We start from the raw sequence: 26,123 nt of genomic DNA, 5'->3' as shown, positions 1-26,123 counted from the left end.
CTCTCTGTGACAAGAGCCTAGAGCAGAACGTTCTGGACACGGAAGGCAGAACACATGAAGATGCCTACATAGAACACCTGTTCTACCCCACCATCTCCTGTTCTGTCCCACTGCGGTTCTGCTGTAGGACAGCAAAGCCTTGTGGAGAGCGTCCAGGTAAGCGAGGCCTCTAAGTTGTGGCCAGAGCGCTGGAGCGATTAGAACAGTCACAGACCTCGCTTCCTGAGTGTGGTAACTGCCTGCACCTCAGCGGCAGGGAGCCCATCTCCTGGGCCATTCAGCTCCCTAAGCAACAAGTCACTGGGGTTCCCATTTTTCTACAGCACACTGGACCTCAACAATGGAGAGCCCCATCCAAACAAGTATCAAGTTGGCCAAAAAGAAAAAAAATGCCCATCCGGTAGGAACAGACAAGGTAGACGAGGCAGGAGTGAAGCAAGAGCAGAGTGCCAGGCCCTGGTCAGAAGCCTGAACCCGAGGAGCAGCAGACCGGAGGAAACTCAGGAGTAAGGTGAGTTCTTGTCCTACCAACCCTCCAGCTCCCTCCTCAACCTGCTCTTGCTGTCTGCTCTGGGCGGGGAGGATATGGGCCATCACGAAAGGAAGACTGTGTGAGGGAAGCGGTAAGGATAACCTACAGGGTCAATGAAATCCCACCTTGCAGACTGACTGCCCAGACAGCACCATTCACACACAGAGGGCACACACGTCATACTCAGGTAAGGAAATGTAACTGTGATCTGTTTTAGACACCTGAAGGTGACCTTTTCACAATGGACATGATACTTTTCTCTTCCTCTTGTGAATCCACGAAGCAAGGCTGAAGGGGAAGAACAGAATTTTCTTACATCATCCACAGATTGGGGAGGAACAGAATTTTCTTGCATCATCCACAGATTCTGACCTGGAGTCAAGTTCACCTTCATAGTTGAGCAAATGAGTCCCTTGGCTGCAGAGCAGAACAACTTTATTAGCTGAGCTGTGCAATTTGTCTTTCTCTGCCTCATGTCTTACTTTCCTGGATGGTAGGTATAACATAAAGCTTTTTTTTTTTTTTTTAATATCCCCAAGCTTGGCAGTCTTGGGACAACTCTGATGCCTTATATTTCTCTCTTATAGTCCATTCTTTCTCTGCACAACAAGCAAAGAGACTTGCATATTTCCTAAACATATAATTATGTTTCACTTGCCAAGATTCCCTGACCTTACTTTTGGCCTAAGGTGTTTCTAGCTATGTGTAATATTTCAGTGCTTTCACGAAACTTCTTGGCTACCAGCTCAAAAGCAGCAAATTTTAATTTAGAAGAGGTCCTTAACCTAAAGAAAGACATTGATGCTATTTCTATCTCAATGCAGGCTTCGAATTCCTCAGACGTGCTCTCGCTTTGCTGGGCTATTTAGTTTTTATTAGGGTGCTGTAGCTACAACTCAGAGATCTAGAGAGACAGTGGAGGTCAAAGATAACTTTACATTTTCTATATTTCCAATTGCACATGGAAGCCAGGCCTTCTGGACTCAGGTGGCTGTACAAAGATGGGCCCCGTCCATGTCTCGAACATTCTGCTTCACAGAGGCACATGAGGAGTTTGCAGATTTGGGATTTGTTTGTTGGATTTTAAGGATTTTATATGTTTGTTCTGAGTTTGTGGGTTATTTCTGCCTTTCTTGCCCCTCCTCTGCCCCCCGCCTTTTCTTTATGTATAACGAGCTCTTTGTCTGGGTCCCAGAGAACTCTGGTGCTCCTAGTAGCGTCTTCCAGGGAGGACTGGAGCCATGGGGCAGCTATCAATTTTCTACTTAAAATGTTTCCCTCAGGGAAGAAATTACTTACCAACCTATCATATTATCAGCTTTTTCCTGCTCTTCCATTCCTGTTTACCTAAGCATGCAAGGGGAAAAAAAGCTCTTTCTTTACAACTGAGGTTTCAGAGAAGACTTTAACATCTGACCATTAACATCCAGATGAATGGTGTTGACAGCAACACGCTTTCCAATAGCTCCTCCATTTTGTTATTTTGGCAAAGAACAAAAATGAGTATTGTTTTACCCATTTATCTAATTAGTGAATATGGTAAGAGTCCAGTTTGGATGAATAAATAAGTCCAGAGCTATGTTTCTTCCCTCTATCCTGTACCTGAAGCCACTATCCTGAGGTCTGAAAGCTTCACTGTTGGCAAAGAAAACATGGTTTTTGTTTTTTACTTTTCTGTTTTCACTAACAAAGGAAAAGAAAAGAAGACAGTATAAAGTAATCAAACAAGACGGTGTGTGTGTGTGTGTTTAGGCGTGTGTATCCAGGGAGGGCTATCTTGGGGGTTTCTCATAAGATATCAGTACATCCTGCCCTTATAGTGCCATAAATTTACGGGGTCTTCTGAACTCCCTACAAAAAGACTTGGGTTGACAGTGACTTGAGAGGAGGTTACGTTGGGTCCAGCCCTAGGAGAAGCAACACAGGGGAGCTGGAGCTTCCCTTGAATTCCAATCCACCAAGGGAGCCAGGCAGTCTAATTTGACTCTCCCCACACTGGGTTCTGTAGGGTACCTTTCATGTCCTATAACACTGGTCTATGAGCACAGGTGCAAGGAGACCTAGGGTCTGTCCGACTAACGATGAGCCCAAGGTAATGGATTAATTACCCAGGTCCTGCAGACTATGACCATGACCACAGAAAATCCCCATGAAGGCTTTTCACAAACTAACAGATTCTAGTAAAACTCTTATTTTGACACAGCCAGATTCTAACCTTGTATCTTTCAGTAAATCACGCTTAAAGAACCGTGTCAAACTGCTGGGAAGTGGTTATGATTTTAAAAGTTTTAAGACTGTTACGAAAGTGTCTAAGACAACTATTTCCATGATTCAAGTGTTTAAGCAGGCATTCCCATGGCTTTCCTTTAGTTTTCCATACAACAAGCATGCCATGACACCACCCTACACACAGAGCCGTAGGGAAACAGCAATATTTACAAATCCATTTATTCAGTGTAATAGTCACTAGAGTTTGGACTAGGACAAGAAGTGGACAAGATTTATTTAATAATTAGTTTTACGTGCTTTGTAGTCATTCAGCTTTTTCAAGGATTTCTTTTAAAATTATTCCACATGTGGGCAATGGAATATAGTTTGAGAGCAAATAACAGCCATAGATAAGCAACTGGTTATTGTTTCTTGGGCTGTTCTATGAGAGACCAAGTTTATGTCATCCAATGCAATTCACGGGAGCGCAAACACACACATTTGACACATTGTGAAAGGTACCGCTAGGAATGAATCTCAAGTTCGCTGCTTGTCAAACTGCAGTCTTGCAGGTTGTCCTGTAAGATTAAGGGCTCTTCACCAAAACATCGCTCTGAGGGAGAAGAAGGGAGCCAAAAACCACTAAAGGCATGGCGTTAGTGGACAAGAACAAAATCTTTATTGTACTATTTTCATCCATACTGGGGGAAAAGAAAAAGAGGAAAAAGTAGGCACCTCAGAGTGAATGATTATGCGGCCAGTAAAGAACACAGAGATCATCGAGGGAAAAAAGGACTGTTGCTGCTTTTGAAATAAAACCCGCTTTGCTGTGGAGGCTGCCACTGCGGGGCTCTGAATAAGAGCTATGCAGGAGGATGCCCTGACTGTAGAAGAAAGGAAGGTACCGCACAATCCTTCGGGACCTGCATGTTTCAACAAAGAGAAGCAGCAGGTTCAGAGGGCTGCTAAGTGAACAAAAGGGTCGTAATCAAGAAGGATGGTGTATCAAAGGCTTCATCTCTATCCTGTGGACTGCCTCTGCACGCGGCTGATCCTGTGATTCCAGCTGTCCTTTGGATCCACAACAATGGCTTGGGGCCACGTCAACTGAGGGACAATCGACTGCTGAGGCTGCCAAATCATACCGACGGGCAGTGTAAGGGTCTATTTATTTCGCGCCTATAGATATGGACCCAGTGTCTCCGGCAATCTTAAGATAAAGATGGTTTCTCCTGCTCAATATGGGAGGACCACATGCTTCCAAATAACCACTGCTCATTACGAGACCCCATGAAAAACGACAGTCGAAAAGTCAATAAGGATTTTTAATTTGCTTTTCTAAGTTATATATTCTGTTTTATCAAGTTCAAGTGTCATTATTGCACCTTTCTATGATAAAGCAGTGGAAATTATTAGGAAGAAAATGATATTTTATTCTGAGGAGAGTTAAGTTATAAATTACTTTTAAGGATCTGTTGAAAGAAAAATAGTGATTTATTTCTTTCCACTCCCTCTCTCTCACCCCAAACCAAACAAAAACACCTCAAAGAGGAGATGAAAGAAGAAAAATGCTTTTACGTCCAGAAACTGTCCACCCCTGGAAGAAACAATAGCACACGCATGAAGAGGTTATCTCTCCATTTTGGGAAACCACAACGAAAGGTAGACGATAGGAGTCTAGGGTCACTCTAAGAGTCATCGTACTGTATGCTCATCCTGTGGGGTTGTAGGCTTTATTTTTGAAGCCCTACTGTCAGCTTAATGGCAAATCCATGCTTTGCTTTCTAAGGTTTCTTTTTTTTTTTTTTGCTCTCTTTTTCTTTTTTAAACTAAACTCAATCCCATTAAAAAGAAAACCTGGCTTATTTCAAACAACCTGTAAATATTTCATATCATGCTAAGGGAAACCTCAAACAACAGAAAACTATGAAAATGTTACCAAGGTTATGTAATCAATGCTTTAAGAACCTCCAAAGGGAAAAAATGGCAAACATGTACACATTACACTTCTGGGTTCAAGAGGAGAGGGTTATAGTTTACAAAACAGTATTGTGTTTTAAAAATCTATCACTGTTGGGGCTGGCCTGGTGGCGTGGTGGTTGTTTGCATGCTCTGCTTCAGCAGCCCAGGGTTCCTGGGTTCAGACCCATACCATTCATTAAGCCATGCTGTGGCGGGGTCCCACATATAAAATAGAGGAAGATTGGCACAGATGTTAGCTCAGCGATAATCTTCCTCAAGCAAAAAGAGGAAGATTGGCAACAGATGTTAGCTCAGGGCCAATCTTCCTCACCAAAAAATAAATAAATAAATCTGTCACTCTTTACTTCCATCCTTTTCCCTTTGAACGTGCATCTCAACCTCAGTTGCTAATGAACTGGCATACATTAAGAGATCAGATTTCCTCTTTATAAACTTTGGATGGTAGGGACATCCCAAATGCATTTTCTCTTCCATCTTCTCATTTGGATTTTGGGGAGGGAAAGCATTCTAATTCGATTTTCCACCATATTCTCTCACCTGGTGTAATGGTAAATGATGTAACAAATTCAAAATTCCTACAGTAAAGGACTTTCTTTTCTTACCACGTTAAATACAGTCATGAGTCGCTTAAGAATGGGGATATGTTCTGAGTAAAGTGCCGTTAGGCAATTTCGTCACTATGCAAACATCATGGAGTGTACTTACACACACCTAAATGGTATAGCCTACTGCATACCTAAGCTACATGGTACTAGTCTAATGGGACCACCGTCATATATGCAGTCTGTCGTTGAGTGAAACATCAGTGTGTGGAGCACGACTGATATATATAGATAGTCCATAAACTATAATTGTTAACATTATTTGCATAGAAAATTATTACAGGTTATTAGGGGATATATTAGACAGAGCGATGGAGAGAGGCAGGGAGGGCAGGCCTAATAGCAATATTGTTTGCTAGTTATTAAATTACTACTACTTGAGTGGTACTGATCCCATGCTATGAAATGTAATATAATCTTGCCATTGGTATGACAGATACTATGGCACCTAAAAGCATTTTGGTTTGGCCACAGCCCACTCTGATGATCAAAAGCACGAAGTGCAGAATGCTCTTTACTAGGAGATAACAGCTAATTTAATAACAAACTCTTCTCACTAATGTTGCTCTTCACATCCGAGCCAATTCAGTCTAGTTCCAGCGATGGTTGTGCAGGATGATTCCTCTGCCCTGGATGAAGATACACACTTGTCAATCAAACAAGACTGCCATCCACTAAGATACTACTTTAACAGCCACGTGGATGTGGCCCCCTAAAGAGAAGCTGGTCTTCTTTGTGGACTCTCAGGGCTAAGGGTAGTCAGGGGGCCTCCCCAGCATCCTTTGCCCACTGTGCTCTCACCTCCCTGCGGCGATGTGTCCTGCAGGGTTAACACCTTCTCCTCACCAGGGAGCACCTCAATGGTACCCAAATCACCCTGAGTTTTTTCCCTTAAGTGAGATCACCTCACACAAAAGGCATGGCTTTGCATATTTTCTTTCACCAGAAAATGATTTCTCACCCAACCACAAGAGAAATGGTTATTCAAGGCTGTCAGTTTCCCAGCATCTACATTCCAACCAGTTGACAAACCCAAACAGCAAGTCCGTGCCACTAGTAATTCCCTCCCTGACATGGGTCCAGATTCAGCTTTCCAGAGGAGCTGCCTTCCTCTCTGGGCAGGGGAGGGGGCCGCTCTGGTGGCACAGTCAAGCATCGGCATCTTCCTGCCACTCACCCTGAGCTAAGTGTGTACAAGGTATTGTGCTCAGGAAGAAACTAATGACCTCAGTTTGTGGTCCCCCCATTTAGAGGGACAGAGGCACTTCAGCTGACAGAAGATGGGGGACACCTGCACGAGGCTTGAGCAGATCGTATTTGTTATGCAGCTCCTGTTTTCAGGCATCCATTCACTGCATCCATCGATTTCATTCAGGTCCTTCTGAGGCTCCTCCTCTGCACTGAGTGCTCTTGGAAGGGGAGCCAGGAGGCAGGCACAGTAGGTGGAGTCACATACCAGCCCCGCCCTCAGGGGTTCGTGGTTAGATGGGGAGACAGATGTGTAAATACGGAGAGGTGATGGACTGTGGAGATGCGTCGAGCACAGCACCCGGAAGGGTGGAACGAATGTGACTCCCCCCGCCTCCTCTGGAGCCGGCTGCCACAAAAAGGCAAGAAATTCATCACGGCAGAAACCCGGGGAACCTAATCTGAAACTGATGAATGCTTGGAAGGGAAAAAGAAAATCTTTAAAAAAAAAAGACACCTGATTTATGAAAAGGTGCTGAAAAGCAAAGGAGACTGCAGTGTCTGCCAGAAGATACAGCCAATGAAAGCCCAGAGAACCCACACTGAGGGCTTTCTTCACCTGATGATTAGATTTTAAAGAAAGTAATACTCTGCCCGCATTGATAAGGAGAAACAACTGCAAGGCACTCAGTGTTCAGGGGAGGGCGGGGGGCGGGGCGGTGCAGGGTGAGAGTGGGCCCAGCATTTTTGGGAAGGCAGAGCCATAGATTATGAATGTTTAAGGAAGGAGAGAGCTGTGTGTGTAAGGACAGAATTCCAGGAGGACCAGGGTGGAAGCTGCAAATGACATGGAACCCTGCTAAGCCTGTGCTGTGACCACACCTGAGTGCTGAAAGGGAGCACCTGTCATGACAGAGAGGGCCCTCAGACAGGGGAGCAGAGGCGGCTCAGGACACAGAAACACCCAGAGAAGGGGCGGCTGTCCTCTGGCTGTGGTCCATTGAGCCCAGCACAGATCACGGACAGTAGGCTCCCAGCAGCTCTGAGCCTCGCCACCTCTCCGCTCTCCACCTCATTTCCATAACCCCAAGGTGGGACTCCACGGGCCCCTGCTGAGAAGCACCATGTAGGCGTGGAAGGGAGATGGAGTTCCCCGGGGGGAGGGGGCTAAGGGCGGCCAGGCCAGCGGGCTCTCATGTCCTCTAAAGAGGTCCACTGGTGGCGGCCTCCCACTTCTTCTGGGCAGCATTACCCTACATGCACCTGGATTGTGGAACAACTGTTAGATTTAATGAGAACATACTTTACAATTTGTGAAGGGCTCTACACATGTGAAGTGTGCACCAGGCAGGGGAAAGGGCAAAATTCATTGTGTTGTTTTCTGACACAAGATTGCCCACTTCTGCTGAATGAAAAAGAAAATAAACCAGGTTAAGAATTTTACCCTCAACCTAAGGCAAATGTCTTACACTGGAGATGACAAGGTCGAGTCTCAAAACAAAAAACAAAAAAGGAATGTAAGTCGATGTAACATATATATTAGAGATATTCCTTTTACAATATGGATATGGTCTGATTACAAATTCTCATCTAAATGTTGAGCTTCCTGGTAGCTTATGGGTCTCCTATTATTAAAAGTCACCTTCTGTATTATTTTTCAAGAAGATATCAATGGGACAGAGGCACAGGTAAGCCTAAATCAATAGATACAGGTAGGCGTTTTTAAATTTTACCCTCACTGGAAAACACAGCAATAATACACTTAAAAACAGAATCTGAATGCCACTTAAGGACTAATTAGGAGAAAGGAAACACAAGATGGAAGTGGCAGGGCCCTTGGAAATTAGCCAGGCAGGTAAAACATGGTTAGGTCAAAATAAATTACAGGGCAGAGAACATGATTTTTTTTTTTTTAAGTCCAGGTAGCTACTGATTGTGACTAGTAGAACGAGTATTTCTCTAAGTTAAAGAAAGCAGAGTTATTTTTCATGTGAAAACATTTAAAACTGCCTTCCATGTTGCATGAGCAGAAGAGAGCTCACCCGCTACCATACTTTAGATTGCAGCAAGTTACAGGCAAGGATGTCACACGTGATGGCTGAAGGCGCATTATCTTCCTTCTACCCCATTCCTCGCCCCCAGCCGACCCGGCTGTCCTGGGTCCGCGATGCCCACCTGGGTCCAAGACGCCTGTGGAAGGAGTCGTCCTGCAGCAGCCTGAGAGGCCCCCAGCCTGCAGCTCCTCTGTCCCTCGGCCTCCCACAGTTCACCCAGGAAAATGCACCCCAATCCCACCTGATGATTCCACCCGGACGACCTTTTCACATGCATCCTCCTCTCCTCCGAATCTTGTCAAGTTATCTTCGTGGACGTGCATCATACTCTCCCATTTATGAGTTTGCAAATTACTGTAATCACAGCTGGTGAATCACATGCAGCAAGAAGACATTTTGATTCAAAATTAACCCAATCTCTAAGGCCTGCAGCTCCAATCTCCTCCCAATGGCCATCACCTTCCTCACACTGTTAAACCAACTGTACTTAATGAAGACCAATAATATTTTTAATATTACTATTTTCCCCAATTACTACTATTCTAACAGCGTGGTTTTCTACTACTCCTTGTTGCAAATATATAATATTTTAATGTCACTAGAGGTTATATAGATTGGCCTGGAAACCTAACCAAAATTTATAATACTACTGCTATAGCAAAATGTATTCTAAATGAATTTTATGAATTACAATCCCAAACAAACCCCAAACAAACATAAAACCATAAAAGGAACCCCTCTAAGGTTAGTCTGCTCCCTACCCTACTGTTTACACAGTAAACATTCAATATACAGAAAAACAAAGCAAACCAAAGAGGCTCACCAAATTTAATTCCAGATGGCATCTCTCTGCTGTCACCAGGCACCTGGTCCAAATGTAATATTATCCTTAGCAGAGTGCGATGATGATGCAGATAAAGTCCTAATGTATTCCAACGCCAAATACTTATAAATGTTTTTGAATTTTCCATTTCACTATTTCATTAAGGCAAAAGGCTGAGAACTGGCTGTATTATAAGAAAGCATTTTTACATTTTGAAGGAAGAAAATGAATATTCATAGCATTTGCATTTAGGTACAAATGCAAAAAGCTTGCGTCTACAGAGAATGTAATGAAGTTGCCCCAGGAAGGGAGGGAGAGGCAGGGAGAGAGGGAGGGAGAAGGAGGGGGAGGAGAGGAGAGAGAGGGAGCTCTGTTCAGACACCAAGTATTTATCGTAGCTCCCAATGTTATGCATAATTTGTATTCTCTCTCAGGCAAGCAATTTAAAACATTTTATTCAGTCTATTAACAAATTAACATGACCGAAATGGAACTCATTATCTTTACTCCAAATCGGCTCTTTTAAGGTTTGGCGGCATCACCATCCACCCCATCCCCTCTCACCCCATCCCATCAATGGCCAATCCATTTGATTCTGCTCGTTTTCCTCTTTCAGCCCTCCCTCCCTGCCCCCAACCCCAGTCTAGACTGCTACCACCACCTCTCTGGTGGCTACCAAGAGAGCCTCTTAACTGGTTTTCCTGCCTCTGGTCTCGCCTCCCTCTAATTCATTAGCCACCCTGAAACAAAAATTATCTTTCAAATATGCAAATCCGAGCACACTTCACCCGGCTAAGACCTCTTCAAAATTCCCCATTGCTCTCAGGGTCAAGGCCAAACTCCTTACCCTGACTCAGCGGTTCTGCTCACCCTGCCCTCTTCACTTCCTGTACCTTCCTGGTTGTGTTCCCTGTCCAATCATACTAAGCACCTGTCATTACTCACCTGGAACTTGCTTGCTTTCCAGAACAGGTACACACGATTCTCTCTAGGTCTCAGGCCCCAGCTTGAGCTGAAAGCTTCCCTGACCCTTAGGATGGGTTAAAGGTTCTTATAAGATTCCACAGTAAACATCCTGTTCTTCCTCTATCTCAGCCCCATCACTTTCTTTCGTAAGTGCCTGCCTCGCCCTTCTAGACCAACCGCAGCACAGCCGCAGCATCAGTCCTTTTCCTAGTCCATCCTTAGTGACTAGCACTGTACCTGGGACACAGCACATGTCCAAGAAATACTTGTTGAATGAACACATTTATGAAGACACTCTCGCCCTCCACATTCCACATTCCCCATTATTTCACAGTGAAAACACTCAGAAACAGTATCTTAAGTATCTAGGGAAGCGAGTTACAACTTTCAGCTCACTAAGCAGCCACCATACTTTGTTTCAAAACACCCTGGTGTGTCATTGTCAGAACTGTCAACAAAATTGAGAAAGGCTTGGTCCCATTTGTATGTCTAGATCAGAGAAGGAGTCAATGGAATATGGGGACCCCTCCCCCAAACCTGTGTCAAACAGCAGCCTATAATTAAAAGAAAATTAAATTTAACCTATCATTTCAAAAAGCATATGTCACCTAAATCCTGGTAACTCAAGAAAACACACACACACACAACACACAACCAAGGAAATCCAGCCTTAAATGTCTTTTCTCCAAAGTCCTCCCAAAAAGCAGCAACAGTATTGCTAAGAAACATGCTGTGAAATCCAAGTGTTTTCCAGCATCTGCCCTCAAACACGCTTCGGCTTGCCCCTCACCCAGCTGGCTCTAGTTTAAGAAATCCTCCTCATGATGCCAGTCATCGAACCAATGCAAAGCAAGAAAAATCAGCTAGTCAAAAATGCAAAAAAATAAACAAGTGTAGCACCAGCATACCAGGCTCAAAGTCTTAGCAATACCTATGTGTAGGTACCCTTACCTATGTGTAGCACTTCAGACTTTTCAAAGCACTTTTGTGTCCAGTCTCTGCTTGGTTTATAACCTCCAAAAGAAGGTACGTAAACCCTTTATCCCCATTTGACAGTTGGGAAAGCTGAAGCTCAGAGAGGTCAAGTTCTTTGCTCAAGGTCACAGGGGCAGTGGGTACAGGGATGGAGGTCGAATCCAGGGGTCCTGACTGTCAGGAGTGGGTGTTCTTTCTCTCAACCATGCTGTGGTCAGCTTGCAGCCCTGCTAGAAAGTACTGTGGCAGAGGCAGTTGGGGAGCAGAGCGGAATCCACAGGAACTCAGTGCTCCTCTGAATGAGCTCGAACCATTGCCCCCTCCCTCGGCTCTTGTACCTTTTTCTCCAAGGTGGACTCCAGGTTGAATGGAAGAAGTATGGTCAGCATGGTAGAAAAGAGAATATTTTCTCCTCCAGTTCCCCTAAATATCACTAGCTTTATATTTCCCTAGAACACAGTCAACACCAAATATCCTCCTATGAGACTCTAAGCAGGCCTTCAGTGAGAGGATCCTGGGGCACCACTGAGAGGCCAAGTGATGTGTCACAGCTATTTAATCTATTCATCTTTAAAGTGAGGAAGGTGACCTCCCCCCCTTACCGTGCATGCCCGGTGCCTAGGGCAGGGCCTGGCACCTAGGAGGCTCAGTACATTTTTTCTTCTCTTCCACATGTTCACCCAGGAAGTTGTGGGAAGCAAAACTTCTTGAGCATCATTAAACTCACTGAAAAAGGGCACTTTGCCTTGAAATCTGCAAGGACAGGTATCTTCCCAGATATATGCAAGAAAAACCAATACAATCCTTTTGTTCCTTGCACTTATGCCTAACCCCACAAGGGGTATGTATTTGGTTCCAAACATGTGTTAATTGAAAAGAATGAAAATCTTGAAACAGGTTGGGGTTTTTTTTGCTGAGGAAGATTGCCCTGAGCTAACATCTATGCTAATCTTCCTCCATTTTTTTTTTGCATGTGGGACACCTCCACAGCATAGCTGGTGAGCACAGTAGGTCCACGCCTGGGATCTGAACCCATGAATCCAGGCCACGGAAGTGGAGCACAAAGGACTTTAACCACTTGGCAGTTTTAAAGTATTACATTATGAAAAACTGATCTCTCAGCATTAAAAAAAAAATGGTTTTAATAAAAGAAATCACTTGAAGGAGTTCAGTACCCTGTGGCTTTGAGAGAACTAGATGCAGAAGCCCAGTGGCAGAAGTCAGTGGACAGTGAAACAGCAAGGAGAGAGGGAACGCCCCCGGGGCCAGGCACACAGGCACCTCGACACAGTGCGAGCAGGGTAAACTGGAACAACTTTCTACAGAAGCGGAGGCCCACACAGCAGAAAAAGCGCGCATGTGCGAAAATATTTCTAGTATTAACCCAAAGAGATAATCAGATGTGTACAAAGATTTCTGTACAAAAATGTTTCAGAGCCTTATTAATAATAGACTGAAACAGAAACAGCCTGAACACCTAACTACAGAGGAGTCAATAAATTATGGTACATCGGTGTGAGAGAGTGCTGAGAACCCAGTAATCGTCACGTTTTAGATGAATGCTTAAAATCAAGGAAATTGCCGATGATATAAAATGGAAAGAGGTTACAATTTTGTTTTAAAATAAATGCACAGAAAAGAGGTGAGGAGAACACGCACTAAAAGAAAATACCATCATAATCTCTAGGTAGTGGGTTTGCATACAATTCTTATTTTCTTCTTGATACTTTGATTTTCCTTCTTTTTACAATGAACATTTACAACTAGAATAAAATTAATAAATATTTTTTAAAAAGAAAGATCCTCTCCAAAAGCCACCGGCTTTCTCAGTAGCTTATGCGTTAATTAAAAATTTTATTTGGTAAAATATACATAACATAAAATTTATCATTTTTACCCTTTTAAGGTACATAGTTCAGTGGCATTAAGTACCTATACATTGCTGTGCAACCACCACCACCATCTCCAGACCTTTGTCACCCCAAACTGAAACTCTGTACCCACTAAACAATTTCCCATTTCTCCCTCTCCATAAACCCTGGCAACCAATATCCTACCTTCTGCCTCTATGAATTTGACTATTCTAGGTACCTCATATAAGCGGAATCATACAATAGTTGCCCTTTTATGTCTGACTTACTTCACTTAGCATAATGTCTTCAAGGTTCATCTATGCTGTCCCATACAACATAATTTCATTGCTTTTTAACGCTGTATAATAATCCATGGTATGTATATACCACATTTTGTTTTATGATGTTAGTGTTTTAAGCAGACTTTAATTTTTAAGCATGTCTGAACATCCAAATCATCAGCAGTTCATATAATTGAAGGATGAATATCATTAGAAGAGTTAAAAACACCAAATAGTACAAACTAAGGGAAAAAGTTATTTTACACAGAAAGCCAAACCCTCCACCCACTTAAAATCCACATGTTGAGTCATATTTTGCAAGAGGAAAGAATAACAGTGCTATGCACTGTCATAACAAGGAATGGCCCCAAACTCAGTTAGCTGAGACCCAACACATGTGTGTCATTTTGCATGAGCAACTAAAAAGGCTTGCCACAGCAAGCAGAATAGTGGTTACCTCTTGGAAGGGGCACCAGGGAACCTTCTGGGCTGATGGAAATGTTTCATATCTTGATTGGGGTGGGTGGGTTACACACAGGTATGCATCTGTCATTTGTCCAAACTCAGGGACCTGTACGTGTAAGATCTGTACATTCCACTGTATGTAAATTATACCTTGATTTTTAAAAAGGAATTAAAAACAGGCCCACTAGCACCCCTCTGAAAGAAGACATGTTAAGCCTAAAAGGAATTGGAGTAAATAAGAATATTAGAGAAATAAGAATATTAGAGGAATGAGGGTGGTTCTGCACCTCAACTACTGATGCTCAGTCCACTGCTTTAGGGCCCTCCGGTGGGTCTCCACGGTCCCTGGAACGAAGTCCAAGCTCCCTTCTCTTTGCTGTGGGAACACTGGTTTGTCTAAGCCTGGTAAACACATGGTGGACTAACAACCGACAGTGTCAGCTGGGGAACCTGCTCAGGGTTGGTAAACAGCCCAACAGGTGTGAGGCCCAGGTGGGGTAACACCGAAAGGTGTGCGCCTCTGTGTGGGAGTAGAAAGGAGGTACACCCTCACTGCAGCCTCCAGGGGCTGCAATGCAGCATCTGGAAAGGGAGCGGTTATGAACCACAACCCAAGAAAAAATGAGGTCTCCGAGAGCACCAGGCAACCACATTCGCTGTGAAGCTGCCTTCGATTCCCTGATTTCGGATCAAGCTGGCAGCAATGTGTCTTTCCAGCTGCTTCGGCGCTGGACTTGGCTAGAATCATGAAGAGGTGAAAGTTACCTCTTTCTTAAGTGTGGTTATTTGTTAACCGTCCTTTGCGCAGTTTGTCTTTATAAAACGTCAAGTTTAGGCCACACATCGTGGGAGGCCTCGGCGTCCCAGCCACGGTAATTTCCTGCCAGACCATTTAAAGCTCTCAGACATCAATTTTTTTTGTAATCTGCTATTTTAGATTCTCCACACTACCATTCCCCTCTATTAAAATGCATAACCCAGTGGCCAACAGATCTCTGGGCTGTTTATGGAGCATTCAAGAGCACACAAACTTCTTATCGTACTAAAAGCAGCTTTGAAAACAAAACACCACACCTAAGCCAAAATGGCAAATTAGATAATGACAGTCTGACACTCAAATACTTCCTTAGACTTAATGTGACACTTTTAAAAAACTGAACAGGAACTCTCAAAGGCTTATTGATGTGGACTCAGTATCATTTAGTTAGGATAATAACCAGAGCGACCAGCTCTCACAGGACCACTGAAGCAAGGCAGTCCTCTTTGGGTCTTCTAGAAACTAAGCTACCTTCACTTCTCACATCCGGTGAAGATTACAGCCGCAAAGCCAACACTGGCCCCTTCCTGTTCTTGGCTCATTTCGCTCCCTCGAAAAAGTCTCATTCACCTGCTGGTAGACATCCTGCTTTTCAGCCATTTAATTCCAACTAAATGTTCTGAGGAGACTCACCTTTCAAGTCACCTTTGAGGGTCTTATCCAGGAATTCCCACTTTCATTTTTAATTTCCTCCCAGCCTGGAGTCGGAGGTCCCCACTGCCAGCTGCAGTCTCCATCCAGGTGGGATGACGACGCACGAACTGCAGACACCGATGAGGCACAGGAAGAACGCTGGTAAACGGGATGCCTCTCGCCTCCTTATGCTCCAGGATAAGGACCACATACACACACAGCCCCTCCTCCACCCCTGAGGTTGGGGACCCTGATGCTGACCCACGTTAGTAAGAGGACTGCCGATTCATACTGACAAACCCATCTGTACAGAAAGGCAATCCTCTAACAGTGCCAGAAGTGTCCGACTCACGGAAAGCCTCACCAATCTTGCGATACCAAAATATCATTAACAAGTCTAAAAACCAGCTAGGACCTGTGAGCTAACTTAAACCAAAATGTAGTCCCCCAAATGGAGATGAAGCTGGTCCATATATCCCTAGTGACCCTGTGGCATTTCCTGAACCAGATGTACCAGCTGTATTTTGACAACTCTTTACCTAGGGGAATAAATAATTTTTGCCTTGACAAATAACCAAGTTAGTCCCCTTCCTAGGATAGATTCTGGAAACATTTTTAGCATGAAGAAGCAACCACATGGGAGAACCAGTAAGTTGTGATGTACAAGATCTTCTAATTGTACTGAGATTATTAGATGTTGTCTTTGAAACTGTAAGCTCATCTATTCTTATAGCATTGTGAGTGGTATCTGATTGTTGGAATAGGAGCCGAATGATCCCAAAGCCATGGAATAGCAAAGACAAAGAACCAAAACCTTGGGGCCAGCCCAGTGGCACAGAAGGTAAGTTCACACACTCCACTTCCGCGGCTCGGGGTTCGCCGGTTTAGATCCCGGGTGTGGACATGGCACTGCCTGGCAAACCATGCTGTGGCAGGTGTCCCACATATAAAGCAGAGGAAGATGGGCATGAATGTTAGCTCAGGGTCAATCTTCCTCAGGAAAAAAAAAAAAAAAAAGAGGAGGATTGGCAGCAGACGTTAGCTCAGGGCTAATCTTCCTTAAAAAGAAAAATAAATAAATTCTAAAAAACCCCCCAAACCCCCACAAAACCTGGGTTTGCATGGCTTGATATGACGTCTGCTAATTTACCTATCTTGTGACTCTGACTTCATTTTTGCAGGTGGGTGCTATCCACTCTGAGCATTTAGAGAGATGGAGACAGGGCTACAACCCCCAGATGAGAACTACGTCTAAAGAATTTGCTGTTTCATCACCATGACCACAGACTTACTGCTCTACCGCAATTACTGAGCACCTCACCATGTGTTATCATAAACAGCACTGTGCAATTAGACATTTTGCTCTGTGCAGCTCTGATTGCAAAAGTGTTTCATGCATGTTTTCTTAACCAGGATCCAAGCAATTTGAGAGCAGGGGCCGTGTCAAATATGGCAAAGCATCCTTGTTCAAAGGTCACTTACCTGACATTGACTCTAGAATCTCTGGAACAGAAACGAAATCAGAACAGGGCAGGAAAGCAGGTATTACAGAGCGTGTATGGTTTTTCGCAAAGGAGGCCTCCAAAATGATTTATTCTTCATTTTTTCATGGAATTCTACCAAATTTTAGTTTCCAGGACCCAGAGCAGATTCAAAGTGGAAAAGTAAAAAGCAAGTACTCAGCATGTATTAGCTATTTTTATTAATTATTATTTTATTATTTTTATTATTTTTGTGTGTTTTTTGAGGAAGATTAGCCCTGAGCTAACTGCTGCCAATCCTCCTCTTTTTTCCGAGGAAGACTAGCCCTGAGCTAACATCCGTGCCCATTTTCCTCCACTTTATATGTGGGACGCCTACCACAGTATGGCGTGCCAAGCGGTGCCATGTCCACACCCTGGATCCGAACCGGCGAACCCCGGGCCTCCGAAGAGGAATGTGCGCACTTAACCGCTGCGCCACCAGGACAGCCCCTATTATTGTTATTTTATTGGTCTGTGCCAAACTCCTTGTTAACTATTTTGAATATCATCAGTCAGTAGGTATTTCTGATTGCCCAGCACAACGTTCACAAGCCACCAAAAAATGTGACATTATATTTTGCATACTATATTTAATAAGGTAGAGAAATGTACAATGTAGATTTCCAGTAACAATAATTCTCAGACTAAAAAAAGAAAGAAAACCAATGATTTGCATTGTAAAGGATAAGCTTCAGTCATGAAGAAAATGCACTCACATAGGTAGCTTGTATCTAGATAATGCTGCATAAAAGAAGGTTTTCTGTATTTCTATTGCATCTCCACAGTGACTAATAGAGTCACAGGTATTAAAAAATACGAGATTGATTTTTTAAATGTAGACATCACATAAGTCACTTTGGTATGAGTTTAACATATTTATTCCAACTCACCTAGGACATTAAAAGAATGATTTTCCATCCATGATCTTTTGTCCTCCCATCCTAATAACCTGCGCCACTGCCCCAAATCAGACAAGGGAGAGCAAAAAGACATGGAAACCAGATGCCTGACCACTAATACAAAACTGGGCTTGTCATGTCTAAAAAGGGAGACGGTACCATAAACGATATTACTCGGTATACTTTAAAAACCGCCTTTAGAGAATGTGATGTATGACCAGAAAGAGATTTAGACATTGTCTTGATGTATGAAGTATGTGATTATCTTTTGAAGGATATGATGCTTGGAAAGAAGTATTCTGACCAAGTAGTAGTTAGGCTGGTCATCAAACCACCTCAATAAATAAACGAGCAAAGAAACCAAGTGTGGGATTACACCTTCGTGGCTTTAGAAATAAACTGCTTACCTAAGTGCACTGAAAGAGAGGTGCTTTAAATGGAGATGTACATCTAAAGAGAACTGGAAACACAGTGGAGAGGTGGTATCAACTGGACTAAGGAGGTCACAGTGTCCTTGACTAAATATGGACTGCCAGAAAAGAGTGACCTCATTTTCTATGTATGAATGAGAAACTGAAATAGGCACCAAATTATGCCAGGCACAAAGCCCAAGGCACTCAGAGAAAACATCATCTACTTATTATACAAAGATGCTCACTGAAAGTTTAAATTGCAAAAAACAAACAAAAAAACCTCAGCATTTAAACAATAGGAGAATATACAGCAAAGGGCACTGCAGCATGCTCATATAAGCAAATATTATGCTGCTATTTAAAATCAAACTTAAATACTTTTAAGTGATATGGGAAAAATGCCTCTGTGCCCTGTGAAACACACACACACACGTATGTGTATATATATCTTCTCAATATGTTTTTAAAAAGTTGGCAGGAGTTACACAAAATATTAAAGAAGTTTTATCTTCAGAGTGGAATTAGAGGCATTTTTGCATTTTTACTTTTTTCTTTCATTTTAATACTTAATCAAACTTTAAACAGCATATATTACTTTTATAATTAGAAAAAATAAATGTTATTTTGAAATTTGTTCCATTAATATAAAATACATTGGAGGGAGAGAAAAGTCTCCCTCTACAGTTAGTTAGAAACCTAGCTTGGGATTTACATTTCTGTTTTTAAGTACTTTGGAAAGTGGAAGACACAATGGACATTTTTATTATTACTTAAAAGACAGGCTCTGCCTGGGGAGGTGTCTTCCATCACCTAGTGACCTTGATGAAGAGTCCTTCCCAACAGTGACCTGCGACATACACTACATTCACCCCCTTCACCCTTTTTCATTCCTGTACCTCCTAGTCTAACAAGGACCTTTTTTGGTGGGGTAGGGGGTGCATTTCTCTACTTAGCAGACAGAACATTTATTAAGCTATTTTTCCTGGGCTTCTTTTTTTTTTTTCCATTTTGTGATATTAATAATTTGAGACCCTCTTATACTATGGAAGCCTAACTCCAAGTTTCTTATGTCAGAAAGGGCTTTCCTAAATTAGAAAGAGGGGCTGGGGAAACATTTTTACATTCTTATTACGCATCTTAGTTACTCCAGTAATTCTAACAATCTATATGCAAAACTCCTCATTCACAAACACCTTGGGTCTTTGAATTATCATATTGGAGTCAACTAAATTCAGTGGATCCTTCAGGGGAATGTGAAATACCTAAAGCTATCATTTGAGTGTGAAAGTGTGGGTTACCTGGCACTAGACAGAACGCACTTCTTCTTAAGAGAGATCAATTTCAACTTTCTTTTCTCTTTCAAAGTCTTTGCAAAGCATAGTCATCCTTAACATTTTAAGTGTTACTAAGTACCTTAAAAAAAAGTTCACTGATTTATTTTACATAATTTGGTGAACTTGGCTTTTAAGGAATTCAGGGACTTTGTACCAAGTTTAGTTTTAAACAGAAATAACAATCCTTTGAACACGGGGAGATCAAATGTGCATTTTTAAAGAAATACATTGTTCAAAATCAATCTTAGCATCTTCCTTCTTTCCTTAGCAATCTGTATTGCTCTAATGAGAAAAGTGATTTCCAAATAATTTTATCGTGAAGTATCAGTTATTTCTTATCGTTTTTCCTCCTCTTGACCAAAGGCTACACCAACCTTGTCAAAATAAGATACGATGTTGATTTAATTAATTAGCTGGAGAATTCAGCTCTTTGTACATGAACTTCTTGGTCACCATCTCCCTTTCCTGGGAGCCCTCGTAATGACTGTCCTACATCTGTTGAGTCTTCAGACTTCAAAATATGACAGCTAAGATTAAATTGGAAACTAGGCTGGGAATCAGAAAAGCCAGAACTTATTCCTAAATTTCTAAGAACTCCCGGGCAGATCTCAGTGCGTGAGCTTGACCGCACGAGGCAGAGAGCAGAAGGGCTAAGGGCCAGGTGGATCTAGGCTTGAAGCCCTCTCTGCTCTGTACTGCCTGTGTGATCTCGGGTAAGGTGCCTAGGTCCCTCACTCTTTCCTCTCACATAACATGTGCTGAGATGTTAGAAGCTCATACTAAGTCCTCAACGACTGGAAGCAATTAACACTTGATTCTCAGTCTGTAAAAATACAGATAAAATAATAATAATTCCACATATACTGCAATTATCATAAAGATATCACATCTACAGGGTTCTTTAAATATTCTTTTAGTGTCTGTGATAATGGATGTATTCTTATTCTTTTCTGTAGCGCCTATATCTAACATTAAAAAGCAGGTCATTCTATTCCATATAGCTTTTTTGTTTTCAGTGTAGAATCCAACCCTCCTGCCCCCTCAAATTACTGCCACCACCAAAATTGAAAAATGTGATAATAGGTTTTGCTAGTCTTATTAGAACAAATACTCCACACTATTTGGGTTTCCTCCCTGACTGAACTATAAAATTACAGGAAAATCAATATACAACAGATAGTGTTCACGGAGAATATCGGGAGGCTCGGGATGGACTGTCACAGGCTTCTTCACAGCCCCTGCCCCCGGCCCCACGCACTAATAGCTCTGAGATAACGTCTAATTCCTCCGCACAGTCACACGTGTGCTGCTTATTCAGATTTCAGTGGAATCTTGTCTATAGCTGGATTTCCATTTTAAAAGTTCTCTCCACATTTTATACAGAAACCACAAAGTGTGATGTTTATAATCATAAAAAAAATCTCATCTCAGAAACATTGAAAATGATTTTACTATCCTTTTGTTCTTGACAAGCCAGAGACGTAAAAGCTGATGAGATATTTTATTTTTTAATTTTGCATTTCTTGATCATCTCAAAAGCATGTGAACCAGGGCTGTTTTGATCTTGTCCTCCCATGCCATCTCCCCACTTTAGGATCAGTCAATTACCGAAATATGAATCATTGTGCACTCACTGCAAGGTGTCACACACCCGCCCACTCTGAAAGAAGAATGGTGGGGACCTACACGTGTCCAACTGTCTAGAACTTGATAAACATTCACGCCAAGAGCTGCATATTTTCAGAAGTCTAATGTAGACCTACGTCTGCAAATAGGTTCATCGCTCCTCCTCTTTATTGTGCTTCAAAGCAGTTGGGTAAAACGCTCTTCTATTCATTACCCACGTATGACCAGGTGCCTCACACTGTCAATCTTCCCCTCCAGTTTAATACTAAGAAAAAGCAAGATCCTTTCTTCTCACCCTGAACCATTCTGCAAAACAATTATCATCTGATACCAGAAGGCAAAGCAAGGTTTTGAAGACCTGTCGATTTCTTGCCCCCATCTCTCCACCCTTAACTCCGATAAAATATCTCCACCATCAGGCAGCCTCTAACCTCATAAATACACTGGTGTTCAAAGGATAAGAACCTCAAACAACACTTGTTGATAAAACTTGCTTCTGTGCAAAAGACAACTCTTCTAGTACTTTGCTTATGTCAGCTGTAATAACGAGGTTAGCGACGTCTTAAGGATGAGTTTGAATTATTAGCCCCACTAGGATAAACCATCTGTATAGCTCTTATGTCTAGCCTCCCTTTTGTAACCTCAGGAGATCCTTTCCCTTACACTAAAATCAAATCCTTAGTTCTATCAGCCTTGTATTAAATCAAGGCAAACGTGAGCCCATACTGTGGTATGCTTCAGGCCATTTAATTAAGACAAAGAATACTCTTATTTCCTCCAGTTGTCCCTATTTAATTTACACACACACTACAGTTCAGACAGAAGTGATCAGGAGAGCAGCCCAGGCTTTCTGACAACCTCTGGGGCAGCTCCAAGAAGATAAGCCTCAAAATAGAGAAAGGTTCAGGTGACCACACAGAGCTTGACTCATCTAAAATGTACAATATAGTCAATTCAGGTCTAAAAACCTTTCCACCGATGATAGGAAATGCCCAAAGTCACAAGTTAATTATGCAAGAAGGGAAGGTGGGCAGGAAAGAGGGGGAGCAGCAGCCAAACCCTGGAGGGCCCTGGTGAGATAGTGGCAGGGCAAAGTGGCAACAGAAAAGATAAAATATTTCCTCAAAGAAAACTAGTTGGCTTACTAGCTAGACAAAGGTCTCCAGAGACTATGCTACATTGTGAATACTTATCAGCAGTAAGATTCAAAGTAAAAAGTAGCTTACAACGTGGGCTAAGTATTATGGAGTTTATAGAGTTGCAATCAATCAAAAGTTCGAGCACAGAGAAACAAATCCAGGCAGATATTCATCAAAGGGAGTCAAACAAACCCCCTTCTGAAAAACTGTTTGGTTTTTTAAATTCTGTAAGTGCATCAAAATGGGTGGATTTTCTATATAAACATCCTTTGAAGTCTCTTCACTTAAAGGAAAAGAAAGTACTACAAACCAGGAGCGTTGCTGACCACGAACCCCGGCCAGTTCCCACATCTGTCCATCAAGGTGGCGAGATACCACCCCCCCCCCCCCATCCTCTTCCCGGCCTTAAAATGCAACTGCATCCCTCTGGAGGCCCTGCGAAAACGGTCCCCAGAGGGAAAGTGCAGAGCACCAATGCTCCGCTGCTGGCGAGTCTGCAGCGCTAGATTTGCAATGACGCCACATAGAGAGAAATGGGGAAAAACATGAAAAAGAAACACGGACGAGAAAGCAACAAACAAAAATGTGCTCCCCTTCTTTCGTGATGCAAGAGAAAAGAAATCCCAAACTAGAGATGCCAATGGGTCGGCTTCTCAGGACCTATCTGGACACCCCTAATGCATACCTGGGCTAAAAAAAAAAAAAAATTAGAAGTACCTGGGAAATCAACTTGGACACATTCTAATACAAAATCTCCCCCATCATCACCATCACCATCAACACCAACCCCGGATAAATAACACCAGCACTTGACTTATTAGAAACTACACTTTACTTACCGACCTGAGGTTTACATAATAATAAATTACATAATACTCCTGCTGTGCACTAAAAACCCTTCTATAGGTGAAGCTCAAACCCTTCTGTCTTTTAACGTTTTCAGAGAGAGATGGAAAAGTCTGCTGAATAACTGGGGGGGAGGGGGAAACGAAGAGCTGGAAAAGTCATCCTTGACAAGCTGCAAACGCAACCAAATGTTCCAGGATAAAAAGGGACTCGGAGCAGGTGACTCCCCTCGGCCCCCATCCCCTGGCGACCGGGCGTCTAAGGCCGAGGCAGAGTGACCGGGGCGCAGGGCGCGGGGTTTGGGGCGCAGGGCGGCGCTGCCCGGGCCGGGCGTGGGGTACGGCCGGGGCTTACCTGCTCCCCGAAGTCGATGGCTATGTTGGTGATGCCCAGAGGCACCAGGAACCGGATCAGGGGCCAGTAGTGCGTGAGCGCCGGGAATTTCACCATAGTCCCCGCCGTGGGCTGACCCCACACACATCTGCCGCCGCGAGGGCACTCTGCCGGGAGGCGCGGGCCGAGCGGGGGCGCGGGCGGACGGAGGCCGGGTCCGGCGGGGCCTCGGGCGGCGGCGGCGGCGGCGGCTCCTCCTCGCGGCTGCGGCGCCCTCTCCAAGCGCGGCTGCTCTAGCAGGAGATCCGCAAGCTCAAGTCCATCCCTGCTGCCCTCCCACACAACAAAGATCTGCCGGGAAAAAAAAGAGGAGGGACGGCGGCGGCGGCGGCGGCGGCGGCAGCAGAAGGTTCTGCTGACAGCGGCTCCATTATAAGCGCTCTGGGGCCCGGAAATAAATAAATAACCGCGCGCACGAGGCGCCGCCGCCGCCGCCGCCGCCGCCGCCGTGCGGAGGAAACAGGGGCGGGCGCGGAGGCGCGGAGGCGCGGGCACCGCCGGGCCCCGGGGGCGGGCGGGAGGCGGGTTGGGGAGGGGGCCGGGCCGGGCCGGGCCGGGCCGGCGGGCGGCGCCCTCCTTCCCTCCCCGCCGCCTGCGCTCGGCCCGGCCGCGGGGGGCGCTGCGCACGCACAGGCCGCCGGGCTGCCGCTGCTCGGCCGCGGCCGGGGGCGCGCGGGGTGGGACTCGCCGCGGTTCCCGGCCGGCCGAGGGGCGGCGGCGCGAGCCTGCGGGGGAAGCGGGGCCGGGAGCGGCGCGCGGTGCGGGGAGCCCGGGGGGCAGGCGCAGCGAGCCATCGGGAGGCCCCGGGGCCGCTCGAGCTCTGCGGCCGGGCCCGGGGTCCCCGCGCGGTCCCGGGAAGGGCCGGGGCGTGGGGAAGACGGGCCGCCGGGCAGGCGAAGTGAGGGCGGACGCGCAGGAGGCATCGGGGCGCGCAGGGGCCGAGAGGGAGCGGTTTGGGATGCCCCTTGCCCCACCCCGCCGGAGTCGCCGCGTCGAGGCGGGCGGAGGAGACAGTTCCTGGCTGGGGCTGGGGAGCCTGCTTCGGGCCCACCTAGGGAACTCGGGGCTCGGGAGAGATGGAGGTACCGCTCCAGGCGGGCGCGAGAGACCGAGAACAGGTCGCCGCGGAGGGAGCATCTCTCTCAGGGTGACCAGAGGCGATGGTGACCCGCGTGCCCGAGGGAGAATGCGCAGAGGGCCGCAGGGACCGGTCGCTGCAGGCGCCCCGGCGGGGCCGGCCGCCCGTTGGGGCGCTCGCGTCTGCCTCCAGCACAGTGGGCTAACAGTGAGCCGAGATTCTCCTCAGGGCACCACTGTTGTAAAAACAAAAAACAAAACCTCGAAAAGTCTGTCTCTTTTAGATAAACAAAGGGAAAGAAAGAAAAATCTGTTTTATAATACTGTGCCCAGTGATTGCAGGATAAATAATAGCTGTGCGGAGAGTTTTACTTAAAACTTCACAGTATGACAGCAAAGCTAATATCCATCTCTGCGCGCAGCGCACTGGGACGGAAGGGTTGAGGCCCGGGTGAAGGAAAAGCGCCCCATGGACGCAGCGGGTGCATGGGGGGATCTGGACCTTGTGCGCAGAAGGACCTGTCTTTTGCTTAACGCTCTGCTGTTGCTCTCTTGAAATTCTTACTTTTTACAGGGGCCCGGCAAATTATGTAGCCTATCCTGCTTATATTATTTTGCACCCCCCCGCCAACATTCATCTTTTAAAGTTTATTTAGCATGATGAATTAAAGTAATTTATCATTAAAAGTAATAAAGTAATTTTGCACCTAAGAATGAGCGTCTTACCTCGCATTTAGCTTTGTAAAGCTTGTGTTTATAGTAAGCTTGAGACCTCAACGTCCCCGTTCAAGGATTTCAGTTATTTGAATTTTTACTTATTATTATTATAATTATTTGAAACTCTTCAAAAGTATTAAATGTTTTCCATGTTTTATGCCTTTAAAGAGATCTTTTAAAATTCTACACAGTCTGAACAAGGCCTTGAGAATTAGGAAGCTAATTTACCTTGTAGCTCTCATGTAACCTCAAATTAAATCCCCTATAATTAAAATGAAATTTTGGTAATTATTTATTGTGTTAAATGTGTCAAATATTATTTAAAGGACTTCCAAGCAAAACAGGAAGTTCTTGTGTACAGGATCTCCTCAATAGAAGTTCCTGAAAGGTGTGTTTTAAGATAGTCAAATCTGACTTTAAATATACTGAGAGTTTGTTATTTAAAGGAATTCTCTGGGAAGGAGTTCTGTTCTTAAGCAAATATCATCTTAAGGTTTATCCATTCTGTTAGGCTAGGTTTCTGTGGCGGCTCATTTTACTTAAAGCAATCTAATTACACTGACCTTTGTCTGGAGTGTGGGGTTGATGAGGTCCTCAATCGATCCTCGTCAAGTCCAGTGTGCTTTGGTTGGTCCCAGGACAAGGACGGGCCACTTGACTGCTGCTGACGGATGCAACTGCACACCTTCCATCTTAAGGAGGCATGGTGAGAAAGTGCTAGTGAATCAATGCAAGGTCATCGTCCTCGTTTGAGTATTCTAAAAGTGTATTTTTTT

The 26,123-nt window shown here is 44.4% G+C and overlaps 1 protein-coding gene and 1 long non-coding RNA gene across 3 annotated transcripts in view; one reads left to right on the top strand and one right to left on the bottom strand.

Annotated features, from left to right (window-relative positions):
• Positions 1–24,075, bottom strand: part of ANKH (ANKH inorganic pyrophosphate transport regulator) — a 139,677-nt gene extending 115,602 nt beyond the window's left edge. Inside the window, exon 1 of the mRNA XM_008517464.2 lies at positions 23,515–24,075. Coding sequence (XP_008515686.1) covers positions 23,515–23,610 — 96 coding nt within the window. The 5' untranslated portion in view covers positions 23,611–24,075. The remainder of the gene's footprint in view (positions 1–23,514) is intronic.
• LOC139077861 (uncharacterized) lies at positions 10–4,616 on the top strand. 2 transcript variants are annotated; one of them, XR_011530452.1, is made up of 3 exons: positions 12–156; positions 324–511; positions 750–4,616. It is a non-coding gene; the product is annotated as an uncharacterized lncRNA (long non-coding RNA). The 2 variants fall into 2 exon arrangements; XR_011530451.1 differs by having other exon boundaries at positions 10–156; positions 324–4,616.
• Positions 24,076–26,123: the final 2,048 nt, after the last annotated feature.

Source organism: Equus przewalskii, chromosome 20, assembly GCF_037783145.1.
Source record: "Equus przewalskii isolate Varuska chromosome 20, EquPr2, whole genome shotgun sequence".
Lineage (NCBI taxonomy): Eukaryota > Metazoa > Chordata > Mammalia > Perissodactyla > Equidae > Equus > Equus przewalskii.
This window is presented reverse-complemented; position numbering and strand designations above follow the sequence as displayed.